We start from the raw sequence: 19,630 nt of genomic DNA on the forward strand, positions 1-19,630 counted from the left end.
TCATAAAATGCCCCAGACAGGACCACAGAATTTTGGCAACAGTCTGGGTTGCTGAAGGCCACACAGTGGCCTTTTGCCTCTGGGAGGCATGTTCTTGAGTCACGAGATTAACTGGAACTTGAGTGAGGTGGGGTGCTTTGATCCTTTGCCCTAGTAGCTGCTCATGACCTCACTCACAATGAGATGCTCTTTGAGCACCTATCACACTAATGCAGAGACCTAGTACATTTGTAAAATGGAGCATTCTCTTAGGTAGAATATTTTTAATATGTGGTCATTTTTAATGAAAGAGCCTAATTAAAAATATATGACCACTTCATTTTCAGAATACTTAATTCCTTGGATTGCATCAGGTCTTTGAAAATTATAAATTTTATTATACTATGACCATCTTAATCCCTTAAATAAAAAAGTTCCAAGTTCTCAACATTTTCTATTCTATTTGTTGTCTGGTGTGATCTGTCTAGGTTGTTTCAAAGACTTTGGATTTTCTACGTGTTTTGTTATTAGTTTTGGATTAAGTATAAAGTAGTGTAGGGTCTGTTTTGAGGCTTTGAGCATACATTTAGACACAGACTGCCAAATTAACTCTTCTGTACGTCGTGGGGTAGGCCAGTTGTTAAGCCTTTGATTTGGAATAGAATTGCAATGTCATTAATGGAGATAATACAATATGTTTCTGTGAGTTGATTATAAATTCAACATGAAAAATGTGCAATATTATTCTGCTTTCTTCCATGCAAAGGGTGAAATCAAAATTGCTGTTTCTATTGAAGATGAAGCCAACAAAGACCTGCCTCCGGCTGCCCTGCTCTATAGGCCAGTTCGTCAGTATGTTTACGGAGTCCTGTTTAGTTTGGCAGAAAGCAGAAAGAAAACTGAGAGACTTGCTTTTAGAAAGAACAGACTTCCACCAGAATGTATGTACTGTAACAATCCATTGTTTGTTTTCCTCGGTACCTCGTAATCTCTTGTGCATTTTCTAAAGTCTTAGAAGAATCCTGACTGAGTTGACCCAAGAGTCTGCGTGTACAGGAGGTGGGCCGGGCTGCCCACTGGGCAGTAGGCCAGGGTAGAGCCCTGAGGACAGGAGGAGAAGCCAGACTTTCCTCAGTAATGTTCCAGTAATGGTGCTTATTCAGTAAAATAATAAAACCGCAGGTTTACACTTTAAACTGAATGTTGATCTGGAAGCACTCTTGAATGGCCGTCACTCTCTGTAATTACCCGTCTTAGTAACCGGGACACTTGTGTGTCTGCTGTGGTGTTGACAAGGTGCAGATCTGCTCTCCCCAGCAGGCTGGCGTCTGGAGACAGGTCCTGCAGGGCTCTGCATCCATGGCAGAGGTTGTGGGACTTGAGTGGGTCGTCCCAGGATTGCGCTGATTTACTTCAGAGCCCTCGAGAGGCGGTGTGCTTCCAGCTGATCGACTGGGGCTGCTGGAAAGTATTAACTTGAAACTCTGATCAAAGTTGAGGTCAAAAGCATTTTCTTTTATCTTCTAGTGGGTTTATGTCATATTTTTAAGAAAATAGAGCCTTCCTACTCTCAGTAATTTGATCTCCTGATGTAAGCAGTTTAAAAACCAGTGTATGTTTACTAGGAAATAGAAAATATCCCCAAAACATACAGTCTAAAATAAGAATATTATGAGTTGTGGAAATTGTAAATTACCACATCATTCTTTTTAAAGGAAGAACGTTTGGTTACAGAGTTCCTGCTGTGTGGTGGGGAAATGCAGGCCTCATTAGAGGTGAAACTCATGATCAGTACTGACTGTGTAGTTCTGAGTTTCAGAACTTAGTTTAAAGTTAAGTAGATTCTTCAATTTTCTGTTTGCAGTTTCTGTGCCAGAATGGTGATCCGTAAGGCTTTAAACCAAGCACCTGTCACTCCTTCCTTGGAGACAGTTGTCCTGCGAGCCACTGCTGAGTTGCTTGTGTGAGCAGAGCTGATAGAAGGTGATGCTGGCCCCACAGGGTCGCTACCTTCCACCTCTGTGTCCTTGATGGATAGGAACACTGAGTGTTAGAAATGGCATCTTCTCAAAGACGTGGCTCTCTTACATGAATACATTCTCATTCTTTCCTCATACCGTGTTTCATTTGCTCAGAAAAAAATGGCATTTCTCACTTTGTAGCCTGGCTTGGGTTGGTGGCTAATAACGCCCAGCCTTCGATCCTGGGAAAAACTGTTTTGTGGTAGAAAGTATTTGGCTTATTTGGTTAAGTGTTCCAAAACTAGACTTACCTTTCCACAGCAGGCTCCTCGAGGAATTTCCAGTGATCACCTGTGCCATCCCATGGAGGCCAACTTGACTGTCCCCTTTCCCTCTGGCCTCAGAATGTTTGGCTTCGTGTGTACTGCATTGCCAGATACTTTCAGAGAGTAGTCTTAACACCTTGTGCCCTGCTGTGGGTGTGCGACCAGCACGTGTGCACACACAGCTGACCCGTGCCTGGGTCTGGAGTGCTAACAGGCAGTGGGGCCAAACCTTCTCAAGGGCTGAAGTGTGCTGAGCACACAGGGAGGGGAGTCGTCGGGCAGAGCCTTGGCCCCAGAGGTGCTTGACTGCTCCCACCCCTGTTCCATGCAGGCCAACCCCAGCCAGGGTCAGAAGTTGTGAGAATGAGCCATCAGAGGAAGGAAGGACCAGGAGGAGAAGTCTGGGGTGACTCAGGCAGGCATGCAAGACCTCAGGTGGGGGTGCGGTAGACCTAGTGGAGGAGGAAAGGGACTTGGGAGGAGAGTGCAGAAGGGCGGAGATACTCTTATCTCCAAATGCAGGTAAGATAGGCGGGGCTGCTCTGAAAAGCTCTGCTTTTCAGAGCTGGGTTGGTCTGGTCCCTCCCCCCACCTCTTCTCTACCCTATCCCTCCTTCCTCTCTTCACCTCCTCCTCCTTGGTAAGGATGGGAAGTTAAAGTTTGATTATTATTGTGGTATTTGATCAGTGGAAAGGACTGGGGGAGAGAGTAGGTGAATGTGCCAGGGAGAATAGGAGAAAATTACGAAAGTTATGGATAAGGAGTGGATGTTCGTGGAGCTTAGGTGGGAGGGAGGAAGAGGGAGGAGTGCAGGCTCTGGGGCTGCCATTCTGGGTGAGGGAAGGGAAAATGGGGGGTGAGGCTGTCTCAGGCCTGCTTTGGAGAAGGTAGCCACTTAGCAGTGTGCAAAAGGATGAGACCCAGCTGGGTCACACCAGGATCATGGAGGAGTGAGGACTCCACCTGCCAGATTCATCAGACTTTAAAAGTGATTTTTAAAACACATCCATTATTATTGGAGTATCTAGCAGGTTATTAAAACAAAGGGTGAATAATTGCTATAGGGACATGGCTGTGGTTTAATGGAGGTGAAGATCTGAAATTTGGAACATTAGAAAATTAAATTCGCATGTGAGAGAGTACATAGATGTGGTGAGGTCCTTCTAAGGGTTGGTGCTGAACAAATCATTTTTTGCTAGGGTGATTTAGGGACTCCAGTTTTGACTCTTCATAGAGATGAGGGAGCCACTGGAGGTTTGGTACGAGTGATATTGCTACTTAGCAAGGTGAGTTGCCAGCTATGTACAGACTGACCTGAAAAAGACAGGTCTGTACATGGGAAGGAAAGGGCTCATTCAGGTGGACTTTGCCTAGGCTGAGTTAATTAAAGCCCTTAGAATTTAAGTGTTGGGAGAAATGTATTCATGATGTGCTGTTACAAATAAAAACTTGCTTCTCAGTGGAAATGATGAGTAAACTTGACCCGAGTTTCAGTGTGAGAGATCTTAGGCAGCAGCTTAGGAATCTTGATCTTCATGGGGAGCTCCTTCATCCATTACTTACGTTCATGAGGGGCAAACAGCCTGTAAAAGGGATTTTATGGCAGTAATCCACCCCCACCCGTGAGTACCCTAGCTGACCCCAGCTCTCCACAGGGAGATTTTCATGCTGAGAATCTCTTGTGAGTGCTGTGTTTGAATGCTGTTTGTGAGTGGCATCTACTAATGCTCACTGTGGTGTGAGCACTAAGATGCCTGCCTCCACCTGCTCATCACATTGCGGCTGACTGAATACTGGCTGCTCAGACCATCAGTTTAGGCTTCATCACTTGAAATATCTATTAATCGATCACACATTTTGCTGGTAGTAGGGAGAGGGCTGTAGCTTGTTGATGCTCTGAGTGAGACAGGAGAAGGCTTGATCATGCTCCAGTGAAGCCGGACTTAGGAAGGTTCCCAGGAATTCGTGGTGACTGGTGGGTCATGATGGCATTGCCACCTGTTGACATTCACAGTCTAACCTGGGGTCACTCCTGGACTACATGCAGATTGTACTACATCACTGGCTCATGGAAGAAGAGCCATAGGCCACAGAGGGCAGGCTCCTGAGAAGGCTTGTTCTTTCTATGGGCTCCAGAAGGAGCCTTCCGCTCAGACAGCTTTGGTGGCCATTTCTGAGGCAGGGATCTGAGAATTGTGCTGTAGAGATGTATGTTCCAGTTCACGGTCACCATTATGAAAATAATATTTCAAGAGGGCTTTATTATCCGAGAAAACTATTCAAAGGGTATATTAAAGTCGTAAAGGGTTGTTTAAAAGTATTTAACTCTCATTTAATGTAAGGCATGAGTTCATGTAGAAACCAAGTCTTGATTGAGGCAGGTGATCAATGTTCACAGTTTTCATGTGACTTACCTAGCCATCATTTAAGTTGCTGTACGGTGGAAATAGGATGTCAGACCCTTTAAGAATTATAGCCTTGGAAAGTCTGGAGTATTGTTTTCCACTCCTCTGTGTTCATCCCTAGGTTCTGTCAGGAAATGCATCAAACCTTTGCCAGTAGTGGCACCACTAACCGACCCAGGGCAGGACCAGGAGCATCTGTGGTTGGGGAGGCCGGAGCCCAGAGGCCTGTTTCTCTTGCTGCTGGAGACAGGGCAAGGCTCTGGAGCCAGGCTCCTGACTGGAGGCTTCACCCTGTGGAAGTGCTGAGGCTCTGGCAAGTTCCTAGGGCCACCTGTGGAGCAGGTGGTCCTGGCTCCCCCTCTTCCTCCTGGCCTCCCTCCTCAGGTGCGCTGGGCCACCCTCAATGAGTGATTCTTCCCAAGGGCCAGGGGAGGGGCTGCAATGATTTGAGGATGAGCAAGGCCTAAGTTTTAAAAGGATATATAGTGCATTGTGTGGAGCCTCAGTTACAATAAGAGTGAAGAATTCATGGTGTAAAGTTCAGTGATCAACTTTTTTTTTAATTAACATTCAGTTAATAACAAAAGTGGCTCACTTTGCATTTCCCATAACAAGTCTTTGTCATTATCTCGAAACTAAGTAAGTAAAAGAAACAGACTTAGGGGCTGGGGATGTGGCTCTAGCAGTAGCGCACTCACCTGGCATGCGTGCGGCCCGGGTTCGATCCTCAGCACCACATACAAACAAAGATGTTGTGTCCGCCGATAACTAAAAAATAAATATTAGAAAAAAAAAATTCTCACTCTCTCTTAAAAAAAAAAAAAGAAACAGGCTTATAAAATAGGTGGAAGTAAATTATAAACTCATGATAAATTTATAGAACCTAGGGAGCAGTTTTCTAGACTGTATTATTTTATAAAGGATTTCCCTATATAGCTTGAGTGTTTCCTTTATTTAAAATAAAGGACCAAAAATGTTTCATATTTCAGAGTTTTTTGGATTTTTAGAATATTTGCATAAACTTTGCTGATCAAGCATCCTTTATCCCAAAACCCTAAATCTGAAATGCTCCAAGATCTGCAACATTTTGAGGTGGGGGCCTGGAGGACTAGGGGATAGATCGAGGTCCTACAACATCACAGCGTACCTAAACACATGCTCTGCCACTGAGCTACTTCCCAAACCCAAAACTTTGTGACTGTATGTTGGAACTCAAAGGTTTTGAATTTCTGAGCATTTTGAATTTCACATTTTTAGGTTAGGCACATTAAGTCTTTGTTCATTCTCTGTGTGTTTGTGTGGTGCTGGGGATTGAACCCAGGGCCCTGTGTATGCTGGACAAGCATACCCCTGAGCTACGCCCCCAGCCCTGTGTTTATTACTCCTTTCTGGCTACCAAAAGGAGTATTGTTGTTTTTCCCCCTAGTCCCCTTTGCTTTAGAAATGACTTGCTTATGTGACCATCGGGATTAAAAGTCAGTCAATCTGCCATTGTAGATTATTTCATGAAATAGCATAACTGATCAATAGTAGTATGCTGATTTAGTATTTGCAATATTGTTCTCACAAACCTTTTAATTGATCCAGCCCAAGATATGGTTACTTAAGACTGTCACCACCATCAGAGTCTGATGTTACTCTTTTGGATTAGTGTTTATTTTGTAAGGCCTTGAACTTTTGAGATTTTTTTTTTTTTTATTTTTTAAATCTGATGCTGGTGATTAAATCCTGAGGTGCTTTATCCCTGATCTATATCCCCAGCTCTTTTTTTTTTTTTTTTTTTTTTTTTTTTGAGACAGGGTCTCACTAAATTGCTGAGACTGCCCATAAACTTTCAGTCCTTCAATCTCAGCCTCCCAAGTTGCTGGATTATAACAGCAGCAGGCCACCATGCCTGGCTTTATCACGTACTTGGGGAGAATGAGGATTATGAACGAGTTACCTTCACATCTGCAATATCAGGTCTACTGCATGCCTCTGTCCTACTAATAAGCTTGATATTTCTGTGGGCAGTGGACTGCCCCAACCTCAGGTAGCAAAGTTTTAAGAAGAGCATTCTCAGCCTTTCACCTTTGGGATCCATTGAGCTGTTCACAGGTGTGCAGCTGAGTGGCTAAGAACCACAGGGCCTCCCTGCTGCCCACATGCTGGTGCTGCTTGGGAAGGAAGGAGCAGGAAGCTTTCCTATTAGAAGGAAAAATCAGCTTCACTGTATCCAGTTTCCTCTTTCTGACCTGAGACAAAGGAGCTCTTAACTGTGGGAGGAGTGCTCAGGATGTGCCTCCTAAGACACAGGTGCACGAGCATAGCAGGCTAGCTGGCCAGGTCATGGAGGTCACTCTTCTCACTCTCTTGTCCCTCCCTGTCAAGGTGGCCTGTCCACAATGCAGGCTGCCCCTTCCTGAGCTCCGAGCAAGTATTGCTCATTGGTGGTGGTGCCCTGGCACTGAGCTTAGGGACATACCATATAATGTGGCCTTATAGGCAGCCACTACCAGCCTGTAGGAACTGGCTTACAAAGAACCACGTTTCTTATTCCTTGGCTGGGGTTGATTCCAAGTCAGCATTGTAACAGATTTCCAAGGTGGCTGGTTGTCATGTCAAGTGCAATGCTAGGAAAATGTGATTAAGGTCCAATGGGAAATACTGGTTTTTGTTTTGTTTTGCTTTTAAGGACAGCTTAAGTATGACAGTGTTTTATGCCCCCAACTTGCAGTTTAAAGGGGTCCTTTCTATAAAGAAAATGCATTCTGAATTTGGCCTCTAGTCACATAGGAAGTGGATGTCCTAGAGTTGTTCGCTAGTGTGACGGCTAAGTGAGCCTCTCAGGCTGCAGCTGAACCTCAGTGGTTGAGCACGTGCCTTAGCTTGCCTGAGGCCCTGGGTTCCATCCCCAGCACCACCAAAGACAAAAAAAGTTTGTTCCTGAAATAGTTTTCCTATCAGTAGGAAAAGCAAAATAAATATATTTGTTGATGGTGACACACAAGATTTACTCATAGATCTTCAGCTGGATGAGTGGACCTCTGGAATATTTGTCTATTTTTCTGCCCTGCTACCAGCACAGAGTCATTCATACCACCATGCTTTTCCTAAAGCCCGATCTGTGCCCATCCAAGATGTTCCTGTGGTTTGGTTCCTTGGCACCCTTCCAGGCAATCCTGTGTGTCCAGAGGTTTTTGCAAAAATGATGAGAATTCAGCCTCCTTTCTGTTAACTGGCTGCTATGAGCTAGAGCAGAGAGTGGAGACACCTGTCTTCTGGGCAGCTGTGATTCTCTGAGAGCAGTAGGCATTGCCAGCTCACTTATCCTGACTGGTACCCTTTAGCTGCCCAGTTCAGAGACTTGCCACACAGAGCCAAGCCTTTTGCTTTGTTTGGCCCCCAGCACCTTCAACGCTACTACAGTCAACCTGAAAATTGGACAAGCCTTGGAATTCTTCAATCTGTAAACTATTTTTATATTAATTTGTTGTAAATAATATATAAAATGTTGGCTGGCCTCACAGTTTTTCCTGCGTGGTGAGGGTTGCTAGGTGCTTGTTATGTTTAATCATCAGGCTTGTGTTGCATAGCGAGGTTACAGCCCCTTTTCTTAATCCCTGCAACCAGGCTGGGTCGGGGAATCCAAGAAGACCCTCCCTTAGGCTCAGGCACATGCAGGTCGCTGCTCACCTGCCTTCCTTGCCCTGGCCCTGCCTGGACACAGAAGCTGCTGGCTGCGTATTTGGTAAATGGTTTGCCAAAGGCTCCACGGCTGAGCTGCTGAGTGGCAGTGTATTCAAATGGTCTCCAGGTTATTAGACTGTTTAAAAGCAGCTGAGCCTCTTGTAAGATAAAGCAACTCCAGAGCAGCTTTGCATTCGGAGCAAGATTTGTGCTCATCGTACCTATTTCCTCTGGTACAGACACAAGTTTCTAAATTAGATGTGAGCTGTGTTTGTGAATAGCGGTATTGGAGCTCAGTGGGAACATAAATGCTTGGTGCTGTGATAGAGAGCATGGCTCCTCCCGGCACCCACTGTGGCCCGCTGAGTCTGGAGGTATGCATCTGAGGCACAGTGTCAGATGAGGCCAGCTCGGGCCGCTGCCAGCCCTCAAGCACCCTGGTAGGAGAGTTGCCAGACCCAGAGCCTGGCAAGTGTTTCTAAGGGCACCAGGCAGGGCAGGTACCTCCCATACCTCCCCAAATGAAGATAACATAATAAAATAAAATAAAATGATTGCTAAATATGACTAAATGGGGGCAAACACAGCTGACAGAAGGGAAAGAAACATTGAAGATAAATTTAATAAGAACGCCTCTTTTGAGAAAGTCCAAGGGGCTTCTAACATTCTATTTTTTGTGATTCATTAGAACCCATGCTAGTGTGCATGTGTGTGGTGTGTGTGGAATGGTGTGGCGGGTGTTTGTGGAGGGGGGTGGGGTGTATATGGAATGGTGCGTGGGGGTGTGTGCTTGTTGGCACATCCCAAACGGTGCGTTGGTCACCAGCTCATTCTGAAGCTCCTCGCCTGGCTTGCTCCTCTTGGCCCATACTTCCTTTGAATTGGATGCAGAAGGGAGCCAGGAAGGGGAGTGGGCTCCCAGGATGGCTGCTCATGTGATGATGATGATCCTCTGTGTCTGACACTGCTGCCTGGGGTGCTTCTGGAAGCTGAGCTGTGCTGGAGCTCAGTGGGAACTAGGTGTGGGGGAGGGGCACCTTAGATTGTGCGTCTAAAGACAGGTTCTGCTTGATGGAGATTTTTTTGGTTTTCTGACACCTAAAAATATTAAATAAAAGCAAATAAGTGTATGTTTATATATGTATTACCTGTGTTTTTTGAGTTGATGGATTTTCAAATATTTTGAGTGTTTTAAATATCCCTTTAACATTTAAACACTAAGATAGCAAAATGTCAATGGAAGGAATTTGTCTAATGACAGCAGTAACACTTTTGTAAAAGGCTAACTTTTCAGCGACTGTCCTGACTTGTACCCCTGTTCATCCCAGTGAGCTTGATGTGTAGGGGCACAGTCTGGAGCCCTTCCCCAAGGCATGTCCATGACATGTTCCTATGTGTGACACTGTTACTTGGCTTGTTGGGTATTGAAATGTATTTACATTTTCTGTTGCCGATAAACTGTACATCCACGTATCTAACTCCTGACAGTTTTCTTCACATTTTAAGAGATTGTTGTATTGCCTGATATATTTACACGTGAAGTGGAACTGGAGACCATCCAGTTATTCATGTAACTCTGTCGCGGTTTTGGAACCTTCAGAATCTTTCACCTGCCTTAGGTGTTACTTTAGAGAAAATGAACCCCGGGGGATTGATGTTATCTGGATAGAAATAATGTGCTGAAGACCAAATTAGAATTCACGATACCATCCTGGTTTCTGCCCCTGCTGCTGGCCTGTGGGCCGTGCCGTGGAGTATGGTGGCTAGCAGTGGGGCCTTGGACTCACGTTGAGCCCTGCACTGGGCACAGGACCACACAGGTCCCTGCTCTGGTTCTGGTGTTTACTGAACTAAAGTGAGCCACTTGTTCCTTCTGAAATGCATACCTACACTTTACCATCAGGCCGTCACCTCAGTGCAGTTGACGAGGAAGTTTAACATGCTGCTGGCACATGGAGCACCTTCATTGTATCTGCACTCTCACAGTTTTCCCTTAATTTATTTAGAAATGATGTGGGGAAAATGTGCATGTTTTTGTGTTTGTAAGAATTCACACTGTGGATAAGAGGTCATTGTTTTGTACTATATGAATTCAGAACTTCTTGCCCTTTTTCCAAATGAAATGTTAGAGATTCTGGCAGTGTCTTGAGTCTTGCTGGATACAGTCATTGTGCTGACATCATCCAGATTCAGAACTTGGAAATTTTTTTCTACTTGTGTCTTCCTGGCCACTCTTTTAGAGTCCGCTGTTTATTCAAGAAGGAAGTCCTTGAGTAAAGTGGTTGCCAAATACAAATTATTTTTCGAATCCAATTTGTGAAAGTATTTGGGAAGAAGAGATTAGCTGTCTAAGTTGGGCTTTCCATGTTAACATAACTATATAATCACGTACTTCTGTGAATTTTACCTATTCTGTGAATATTACTAAAACTTTTAGTAGATTTAAACTCCTGGTACATTCTAACATCCTTGATTTGTTCATTGGGTCTATGGGAAAGTCAAGCCATGATCTGATTGAGAAGAAATTTACATATGACCTCACTACAAATCTGAATGAGCCATTAATCACAGAGTAGAGGGCACAAAGTACTTGAGCATGAGGGCTCTGCTCTTGGTAGTTTGCTAAGGTGAGGACGCCTCAATTACCTGCAAGGACATATCTCCAGGCTCGTGGGTAGAGCAGGTTGTTTTTGTGCAGGCTGAGGGTCGGTAAGTCATGTGCCTCAATGAGCTTTCTTTTCTCTCTCTCTTTTTTCTGTAGTCTCACCAGTGATCATTAAGGAATGGGCAGCTTACAAGGGGAAGTCTCCTCAAACCCCGGAACTAGTGGAAGCCCTGGCCTTCCGGGAGTGGACCTGCCCCAATTTGAAGAGGCTCTGGCTTGGCAAGGCCGTAGAGGACAAGAACCGCAGGATGAGGGCCTTCCTGGCCTGCATGAGGTCCGACACCCCAGCCATGCTTAACCCCGCCAACGTGCCCACTCACCTCATGGTGCTCTGCTGCGTCCTACGGTGCGTGCCCAGCCATGGGTGGAGGGGTGGACCCAGGGACTAAGGCTTGGGGAGGGGGGCAGGGTAATCACAGTGTCCAGCCTTCTAGGAAGGATGGAAAGTTCACGCTGTAGGTATTGTGTATTGTCTGTTGAGACTTGTCCTGGTCCTGTATTTGTATATGTTCTGGGAATGTAGGCCCACAGAAATGGCAATGTATGGTTTAATTTACACTGAAGACTATGTTTATAAAGTAGGTATATTTGGTAAACACACATGGCCTGTAGATACATAATGATTTTAGACAGTTTATTCTTTAAATATTGAAGATTTTGAAGTCTGGAAGGGGGATTTATTTGGAATTCTTCTGTTGGAAAAATTTCTCTTCTTCCCCCCTTCATTTATTTAATCATTATCTAACTGGTAATGGACACAAGTGTACTTTGTAGGTCGTAATCACTTTTTTGCCCAGGCTCTGGCCTTGGGAGCCCGGCCAGGTTGGCCCTGAGGCACACATCATCTTTTGGTGTGGGGCTTTTCCTTGCTTCCCTGCCCAACAAGATACAAGTATTTCCGTGTTCCAGCACCAGCTGTCTGCGGTCCTGGAGCCGCATGTGGACCAGGCTGCTGTGCTCCTGGGGCACCTCCACTGGGGCACCTCCACTGGGCCCTTGCAGCACACGAGGATGGGTGAATGGGATATTTTGAAGTTTATCTGAATTGGGTTACATATTGGATGTTTAGTACGTTTTAGTTGGATTTGTTTTATTTTGAAACGATTTAGACATAGAGAAAAGTTGCAAATACAATACAAAAGGCTTTGTTTTAAATCCAGTCCACATCCTTTAGTATAGTTTTCTAGCAAGATTATTCTGTAGGACCACCAAGTAGCCACCAGACTCAAATCCATATGGATCCTTTAGTCCATCTCATCTCAGGCTCATTTCTTAATTGTCCTAACAGTGTTCTCTGTGACAAGGGACCCACTACAGGTCCTGTGTGCTTTCGGGGGTCGTTTCCCACCTGGGGGTGCAAGGTTCCACCTGGGTCACTGGACAGTCCTCCCCAGCAGAGGACTTGGTGGGGCATGTGCAGCTTCTCCCTGCAGAGTTGCTCTCACCTTCCAGGTGATGCATGTCCCGTGGGGGAGGTGCTCTGGTCTCAGGAAATGTGCCCTCCTTTTTGGCTGTCCATGTGTTTGTTTCCGTATGGACTGGCCTCCCAGGGCCTTCAGACCATGGTACCAATGTTTATTTTGGCACTTGTCACCATGTCACTGGACCTCCATGGTCTCCAACTGTCCCCTTGTTCTCTGAGCATCTCTTTTTCTCTCTGCAGGTGTTCTCCTTCCTCCTACCTCCTTGCATTAGCTCTAGGATCCCCACTTCTTCAAGCTGTCCTGGGTCCCTACAAGAAGGGGGGTGGGATTGAGAGACCAGACTCTTCAGCCAGTGGCTCCTGATGCCTCAGCTCTCCTATTTCTCGCTGAAAACAGTGCATTCACCTTGGTCCCTCTGACCTGGCACAGTGGTATCCCCTCCATTGTGTGTAACTTGTGGCTCTGACAATGAGACTTGGGACTGGCCCTCCTGGCTCCCTGCTTGTTCCTGTTCCCTATGTGGGATGGGCCCCCTTTAGAGGCCATCTTCATGCAGGTCCTGATGGCCCTTTGCGCCCCTCCTACCGGGCTTTAGGAAGGCAGAGATAGAGCTTTCTTTCTATTCTTATTCCTGAAGTTTCTTAAATTTGAAACAAAATTCAAGGCCAATAACTTGTTGAAGGCGAGAATATCAGCTTAGAACATAGTGTGCCAGTTGGTTAACGTTCTCTGACTAGGTTTTTCTATGCTGGAAAATTCAACTGAAGACATGTTTTTATCATTAGTACTTGACATTAGTGAAAGTTTAAGATGAGGACTTTGGGTGCTCTGAGATCAACCCAGCAAAAGTGAGGTGATATATAGTACCTGATATATAGTACTCACTGTCCACCTGATGCAAGAGTACATTGGACCCCAGATGGGGGATATAGTATAGTATACAGGTGCCGCTGAACAGCATTGGTCAGGAGTGGAGCTTGATGTCCACGCTTCAGCTGCAAGTCCCAGTGTGTGTTCCTTGGTGTTGCAGCATAGACTCCGACTGCCCTTGTATCCTGGCTCTTGGCTCCCTCAGCCTCTCATCTGGCTGGTGCCACATGGAGGCTCACTCTGTGCCCACTCTCACCTCTGCACTTCTACCTTACTGGCTGCAGTGTGAACCCTTTCCTTGGCAGGAACTACCTCATGCTCTTCTCGATGCTATTTCCAGGAGGAGACACAGGCAAGACCACAGGATGGACAGGAGAGGCAGGCCTCCAGTAAAAGCTTATTCACAAATACAGGAGCCAGCCTGTGGCTGTAGTTTTTCAACTCCTATGTAAACTGTTGTTGTAGACTTGACAGGTATTTTCTTTGCGATTTGATTCAGCCTGTACACTCTGGTGGAACACCACAGAAGGGTTGGCATCTTCTCAAGGCTCCAAAAGGCAGTTTTGTCTTTGCTACTGCTGTTAATCTTGGCTCCTTGGTAAAGTTGCTGGGGTACTCCAGTGTTAAATGTTACATTGTGGCAGCAGTTGAGGTGCATAAAAGAAAAGTGTCAGTTCAGTCTCTAGAATTTCAGCAGCAGAGAGAGGAGGGAATCAGAGCACAAGTTGTCATGGCATGACTGTGAAGGCAGAAGGTTTTTTGGTTTTGTTAATTGTGGTGCCAAGGATCAAACTCATGCCTCATGCATGGTAGGCAAGTGTTCAATCACTGAGCCACGTTCCAGCCTGGAAGGTCTTGGAGAAACATGTGGACAAAGTCGATCAGGTCCTCCTCCAAGGTGGAAAGACAGACTTTGGGGACTCCTGGAAGGGCTAGAGTCAACGTGAGTTATCAGGGAGGGCAAGCTCGAGGCACCAGAATGGCCCTCAGGCCAGTGTGTGTGTGTGTGTGGACATGCTGCAGATCATACCAGCTGTGCTCCCTCAATGGAGTGCAGGCCGCGCTGTCCCCAGGGGTGTGTAAGGGCCCCTGCTCTGCTCTTGGAGCTCTGGCTTTCCCCAGCTTCCCTGTTTGAGAAGGGCAGTGAAAGGAGATCAGCCTTAGAAGACTCCAGAACAATCGAGACGGTCCTTATCCTTCCATGGTAAGAAAGAAAAGACAAGAAGGGTAACTAGCTTTCCCAAGGTCCATTGCTGATAAGCTCTTCACGTAACATATTTACACTCTGCTCAGTTGCATGGAAAAGAACATCCAGAGAATTGTTCCAGAAATTGCACAGGTAGATTTGGCAGTGTAAAAGGGATCCAAAGACATTCTGTAGAGGAGTAGTGTAGGTAGGAGCAGCCTAAATGAATGAAACAGGAGTGAGTGGGTCGCTGTGACTGCTGCCTGTGGGTCTTGATGACTGACCCATGCGTTTATGTCCATGTATTCTTCTAACATCTGCCCCTGAGAAGAGCGGATGCTACCTTTGGTTCAGAGCGCCAAATGGTGGAAACAGAATTCTGCCCAGTACACGCGTATTCCTGCAGCTGTGTTGAGTTCTGAGCGGCTTCCCTGTCAGAAAAACAGGGAAGATCTCCAGAAAACCAGCCTGGTTCAGTGCTCTGGGGAAGTAGTACCTGAGGGTCAAAGTTTCAGTTTGGCTTTGGGAGGATTGGTGGCTTCAGGATACTGTGACTGTACCCAGGGCCACTAAAATGGACACTTGATATCTGGGAAAAGGTGTACATTTAAGCTGTGTATTTTAACACAGTTTAAACAAAATAAAAACAAACACAAAACAAAAATTAAAAAGTTAAAAGAACATAAACCATGATCCTGAAGACAAAGCACATTGTATAATTGAGCATAACCTTCTCCACAGTGTTGTGTTTTGTTTTGTTTTTTTCCAAACAACTCTGAGGACTGATACACCCTCACACCACACCCCCCCCCCCCCCCCCCGCAGTGTGTATGGTGCTGGGGATTGAACCCAGGGCCTTGTGCATGTGAGGCAAGCACTCTACCAACTGAGCTATGTCCCCAGTCCTAGTCATTGTTTTTGTTGGTTAGGGATGGAACACAGGGCCTCATCATGGTAGGCAATGCTTTACCACTGAGCTAACTCTTTTCTTGCATCAAGCCCTGATTAAAACTCAACTCAGAAAGACCATTGTATTTAAGGCTTGTGGTGCTCAAATGAAAGGATGTATATTTCCTCATTACAAATGTTGACAGTTTACTTAAATAAAAGTTTTAGGCCACTCTTTTATTTAAATATGATAGACACATTTACTATTTGTTCATCTTGAACTTGCATTTCCTGGAGTTGGGTGTGGTAGTGCACACCTATAATCCTAGCTACTTGGGAGACTGAAGCAGGAGGCTCAAGACCAGCCTCGGTAACTTAGCAAGGCCCTCAGCAACTTAGACCCTATCTCAAAAAGGGGTTGGGAAGAGCTGGGAATGTGGCTCAGTGGTCAAGTGCTCTTGGGTTCAATGCTCAGTACCAAAAAAAGAAAGAAGGAAGGAAGGAAAAAGAAATTATATTTCCCTGCTTTTGCCACATAATTTTATAAGCTCCCCATGCCTCTGTTTACCCATCTCTAGAATGAGATGGTAATCATTCTTGCTAGGACAGTGAATGAGTTTATATGTGTAAAATATTTAAATAAATAGGAACGTGCTCTTAATGGGTTTATAGGTGTGGAACCTACATCTCTTTGCTTATTCTGTATTACCATGGATCAATTATTATAAAAAGGAGTTTAGGTTCAGCACCAACCCAGACCTGGGTTTTTGTAAACTTGGTTTTAAGCCCTGAAAAAATTGACTCAGCAGGTGGGGGTGGAACGAGCCTTGTTAGGCATGTCACTTTTCTCCAGACTCCTTAGAGTTGTTCTCAAGAGATCATATAGCATTCTGTCATCAGAAGTTATTTTTAGTGATCAGCTGGCAACTTGATCAGATCACCTGCAGGTTGGTTGAATGAAGAGAATTGGGATCGTTGGACTTGCAGGTTTGTGACTCAGTTGTACGGTTAGCATTTCATTTTCTCTGGACATTACCTGGGATTGTGTCCTGTGTAGTGAAACAACATTATTTGTCTCTTGAGCAGTGTTGCCACAGAAACAGGAAGCCCATTGCTCTTGGCAGATCTGTTCTAGCTGATATTGAAGATTTGGGTGTTGTTTTCCCCTCAGCTACCCACACCAGGGTGCTCCTCATTTGAAGGGGGTGGGCTTTGGTGAGCATCCTGTGCATTTCCCCGGCAACCCCCGTGGACCCGCCTGTGCCTTATCCCTTGTTGGGCGGCTGCTGAGAAGCCCTTCTTCACTCATGAGATTAATCTTTCTTATTGTGACCTAGGTTCTGCCTCCAGGGCATCCTGGCCTGAATTAAAATGAACCAATCATGTGAATTGGTGTCTGTAGTGTACTTTCCGCGTTTTAAATGTTTCACGAGAGTCAAGTTGTATCAAAAATCACCGGTGGCAGCCATAGTGGGACATGCACACACTTGTAATCCCAGGTGCTCTGGGAGCTGAGGCAGGAGGATCAAGAGGCCCAGTCTGGGTGATTCAGCAAGACCCTGTCTCTTAAAAACCTGAGAGGAGCTGGGGAGGTAGCTCAGTGTTTGAGGGCCCCTGAGTTCAATCCCCAGAACTTGGGGTAGGGGTGTTACTGAGGAGGTAGTCTTCAGTATATACAATTTAGATGCCTTTTTTTTTTTTTAAGGTGCCATTTTTAATTAAAGTAAACCATTCCAGTCAGCCTGGACGATGACTACATTTTCATTTCTAATTGGCATCATCTTGTGAAAACAGGCTGGATAAAAAAAAGCCTTCGGAGCTTTCTCAGTGATCACATCATCCCAAATGTGCTTAGACCCTCTCACTAGGTTTGACCACACAATCATGCCCGGTGTTTCTGTCTCTCCCTAGGTATATGGTGCAGTGGCCGGGAGCTCGAATCCTACGGCGTCAGGAGCTGGACGCCTTCCTGGCCCAAGCGCTGTCCCCCAAACTCTACGAGCCAGACCAGCTACAGGAGCTCAAGGTAGTGTGCCAGCCTGTCTCGGGAAGTTTTGCTTTGAGTTTTGGTGTAACACAGCTAACCTTTACCAGGCAGACTTGCTCTGTGCACTAAACTAATGATACTAATTCGATGTGAATCAAGAGCCTTCAGGGCAAAAGGGCCATTCCTACCTAGTTATATAGATTTGCCATCCCCAGTTGGAAATGATCAGTTCCACCTTGAGAGAAAGATTTTCCCTCATTTACCAGTGGGTGTTTATTCTTGTTTTTCACATCAGGAAATAAACTTCTCTTTTTTATTTTAAGAGGGGATTCCAAATCGTGGGAGGGCTTGATCTTAAGGATTTTCTAACATCTAGCCAGGATTCTTTTTCTTATTTCATTCCATTGTTCCTAGTCACAACTTTAGTTTTCTCTAAAAAATGTTCTTTGCCCTTCTAGTTTTGTAAAATCCCTTTTAAAACAGCCACTTGAGGAACCACGTGACACCATCCTCCCAGTGCCCTTTTTAGTCAGCGTTTAACATCATATTCCTTTTAATTTTGCCTTCTAGCAGTTCCTTTTGTTCTTTGTTTTGACAAGGTTTGTTTTCTCTAAGTTGTCACCCAGTTTTTGAGTGTGCACATCTTTTTCAGTACACTTTTATTAGTTGCTGTGTTCACAATTGTTAATTGCTTTCTAATTTCTATTAAATGTTAGAATGTTCAAGACTTCAAAGTTAGCCAAACTCATAGGTCTGCCTTTTCTTTTTAATGCACAGGGTTTTGTTTTTTCTTTGCCATCTGTTATTTGTTTTTTATTATTTGTTTATTTATTCATTTATTTATTTTTACAAAGTTTGATTTATAATCAGTTAGTTTCCTTTGACAAAATTGCCTTCGCTTTTAGATCTTTTTGCTGTTCTTTATGAACGCATCTTGCCCTGCAGAGGAATTTTAGACTTGCTTTATAGAAGTTCAGTATTCAACAGGTGGTGCTCAATAAATGTCTGGTTTTCCCTAAATTACTGTGTTAAATTGCAAAATTTGGTGCAGAGTGGAGCTCACCTGAGGCTTCTGATGACTTTGAAACAAGCTAAGTACAAAGCCAAAACGTAGAAACCCCTCAAATTGTGTTCTTTACTTTGTGGATCAACTTTTCTGTTTGTTAGGCAGAAATTGTTATTGTCTTTAACGCTTTTGTTTCTGGTGTCAGGCAGTGTGGCGGGCCCAGTCAGGTCCTCCCCGGTGCCGTCACCACCGTGCGCGCTGCAGGCTGTGCTTCAGGGGGTGGAAACACTTTCCTAGAGTGTGGTGCCACCCCCTACCTCTCCTCCTGTTTCTCTTGTATAGATTATTCCTTCAGTACTGACATCCCAGTTCTGAAAGTCACACCGCCAGGGACCAGGTATGCCCACCAAGCTTTATTCACCATCAAGTTACTTTAACCAAGTCCATCTTATTTCCCATATCCTTTTCATTTTCCGATCCACACACAGGATATAACTTTTGAAACCCAGTCACTCAAAGCTTTCATTTTGGTTCTTTTGAGGTCTTAGTGCCTTCATGGTTTTCTCCCGGTTCTTCATCTGAGGCCAGGCATTTCTAGAGCTGTATGGGACACATTCCATGTGCGGCTGCCTTCTGTCTCACTCATTGCTGCCCGGGGTCTTCTTGTGTGCAGGGCGACAGTCCCGGTTAAGAGCACAGCCTACACTGGAACAGCGTCATTGTCAGGATCGGTGCAGACTCTGGAAGAGCTGTGAGGAAAAAGCGTTTGAGGGGAAGGCAGTCATTTGTTTTGTAAAGATTTAAGCTCCTCTCAGCGATCAGACCGAGAATCAGAACCAGAACAATCCTTATTTCAGTGCTAACCAAAATTCATAGGCAGAGCCAATGGTTCCAAAATTCAGTGGTGGAAAATTAAAATTAAAATTGCCTTTTCATGTAAACATTAAAGTTTTCCAGCATAGCAAAAGCAATGACAGTCCTTTCCTGTGAGATGCCATTTCACTGTTTAAGACACAGTCGCCTCTTGACTGTCGCTGCTCCTGTGTCGGGGCCGTGACCAGTTTGTGGATTGCCCAGGCCCCTCTTTCTTCTCCCCTTAGTGTCCACCACATGCTTTGCCATCAGTGGAAGAAAAGAGGAAGAACGGACCCAGTTCTGACAGCTTGGGCTCTTGTTAGCTTTTCTGCGGGGAGGTTCAGTGGGAAAAGACATTGCAACCATTACCTTAAATGAATTTTTTAAGAATTTCATTTCATCCATGCT

General features: G+C 45.1%; 1 protein-coding gene across 1 annotated transcript in view; it reads left to right on the forward strand.

The window, feature by feature from the left end:
* The window catches only part of Fam120a (family with sequence similarity 120 member A), a 100,721-nt gene that overhangs the window by 68,071 nt on the left and 13,020 nt on the right, over nucleotides 1-19,630 (forward strand). The window contains exons 10-12 of the mRNA XM_026406929.2: nucleotides 746-920; nucleotides 11,103-11,352; nucleotides 17,286-17,400. Coding sequence (XP_026262714.1) covers nucleotides 746-920; nucleotides 11,103-11,352; nucleotides 17,286-17,400 — 540 coding nt within the window. The remainder of the gene's footprint in view (nucleotides 1-745; nucleotides 921-11,102; nucleotides 11,353-17,285; nucleotides 17,401-19,630) is intronic.

Source organism: Urocitellus parryii, chromosome 13, assembly GCF_045843805.1.
Source record: "Urocitellus parryii isolate mUroPar1 chromosome 13, mUroPar1.hap1, whole genome shotgun sequence".
NCBI classification, from domain to species: Eukaryota; Metazoa; Chordata; class Mammalia; order Rodentia; family Sciuridae; genus Urocitellus; species Urocitellus parryii.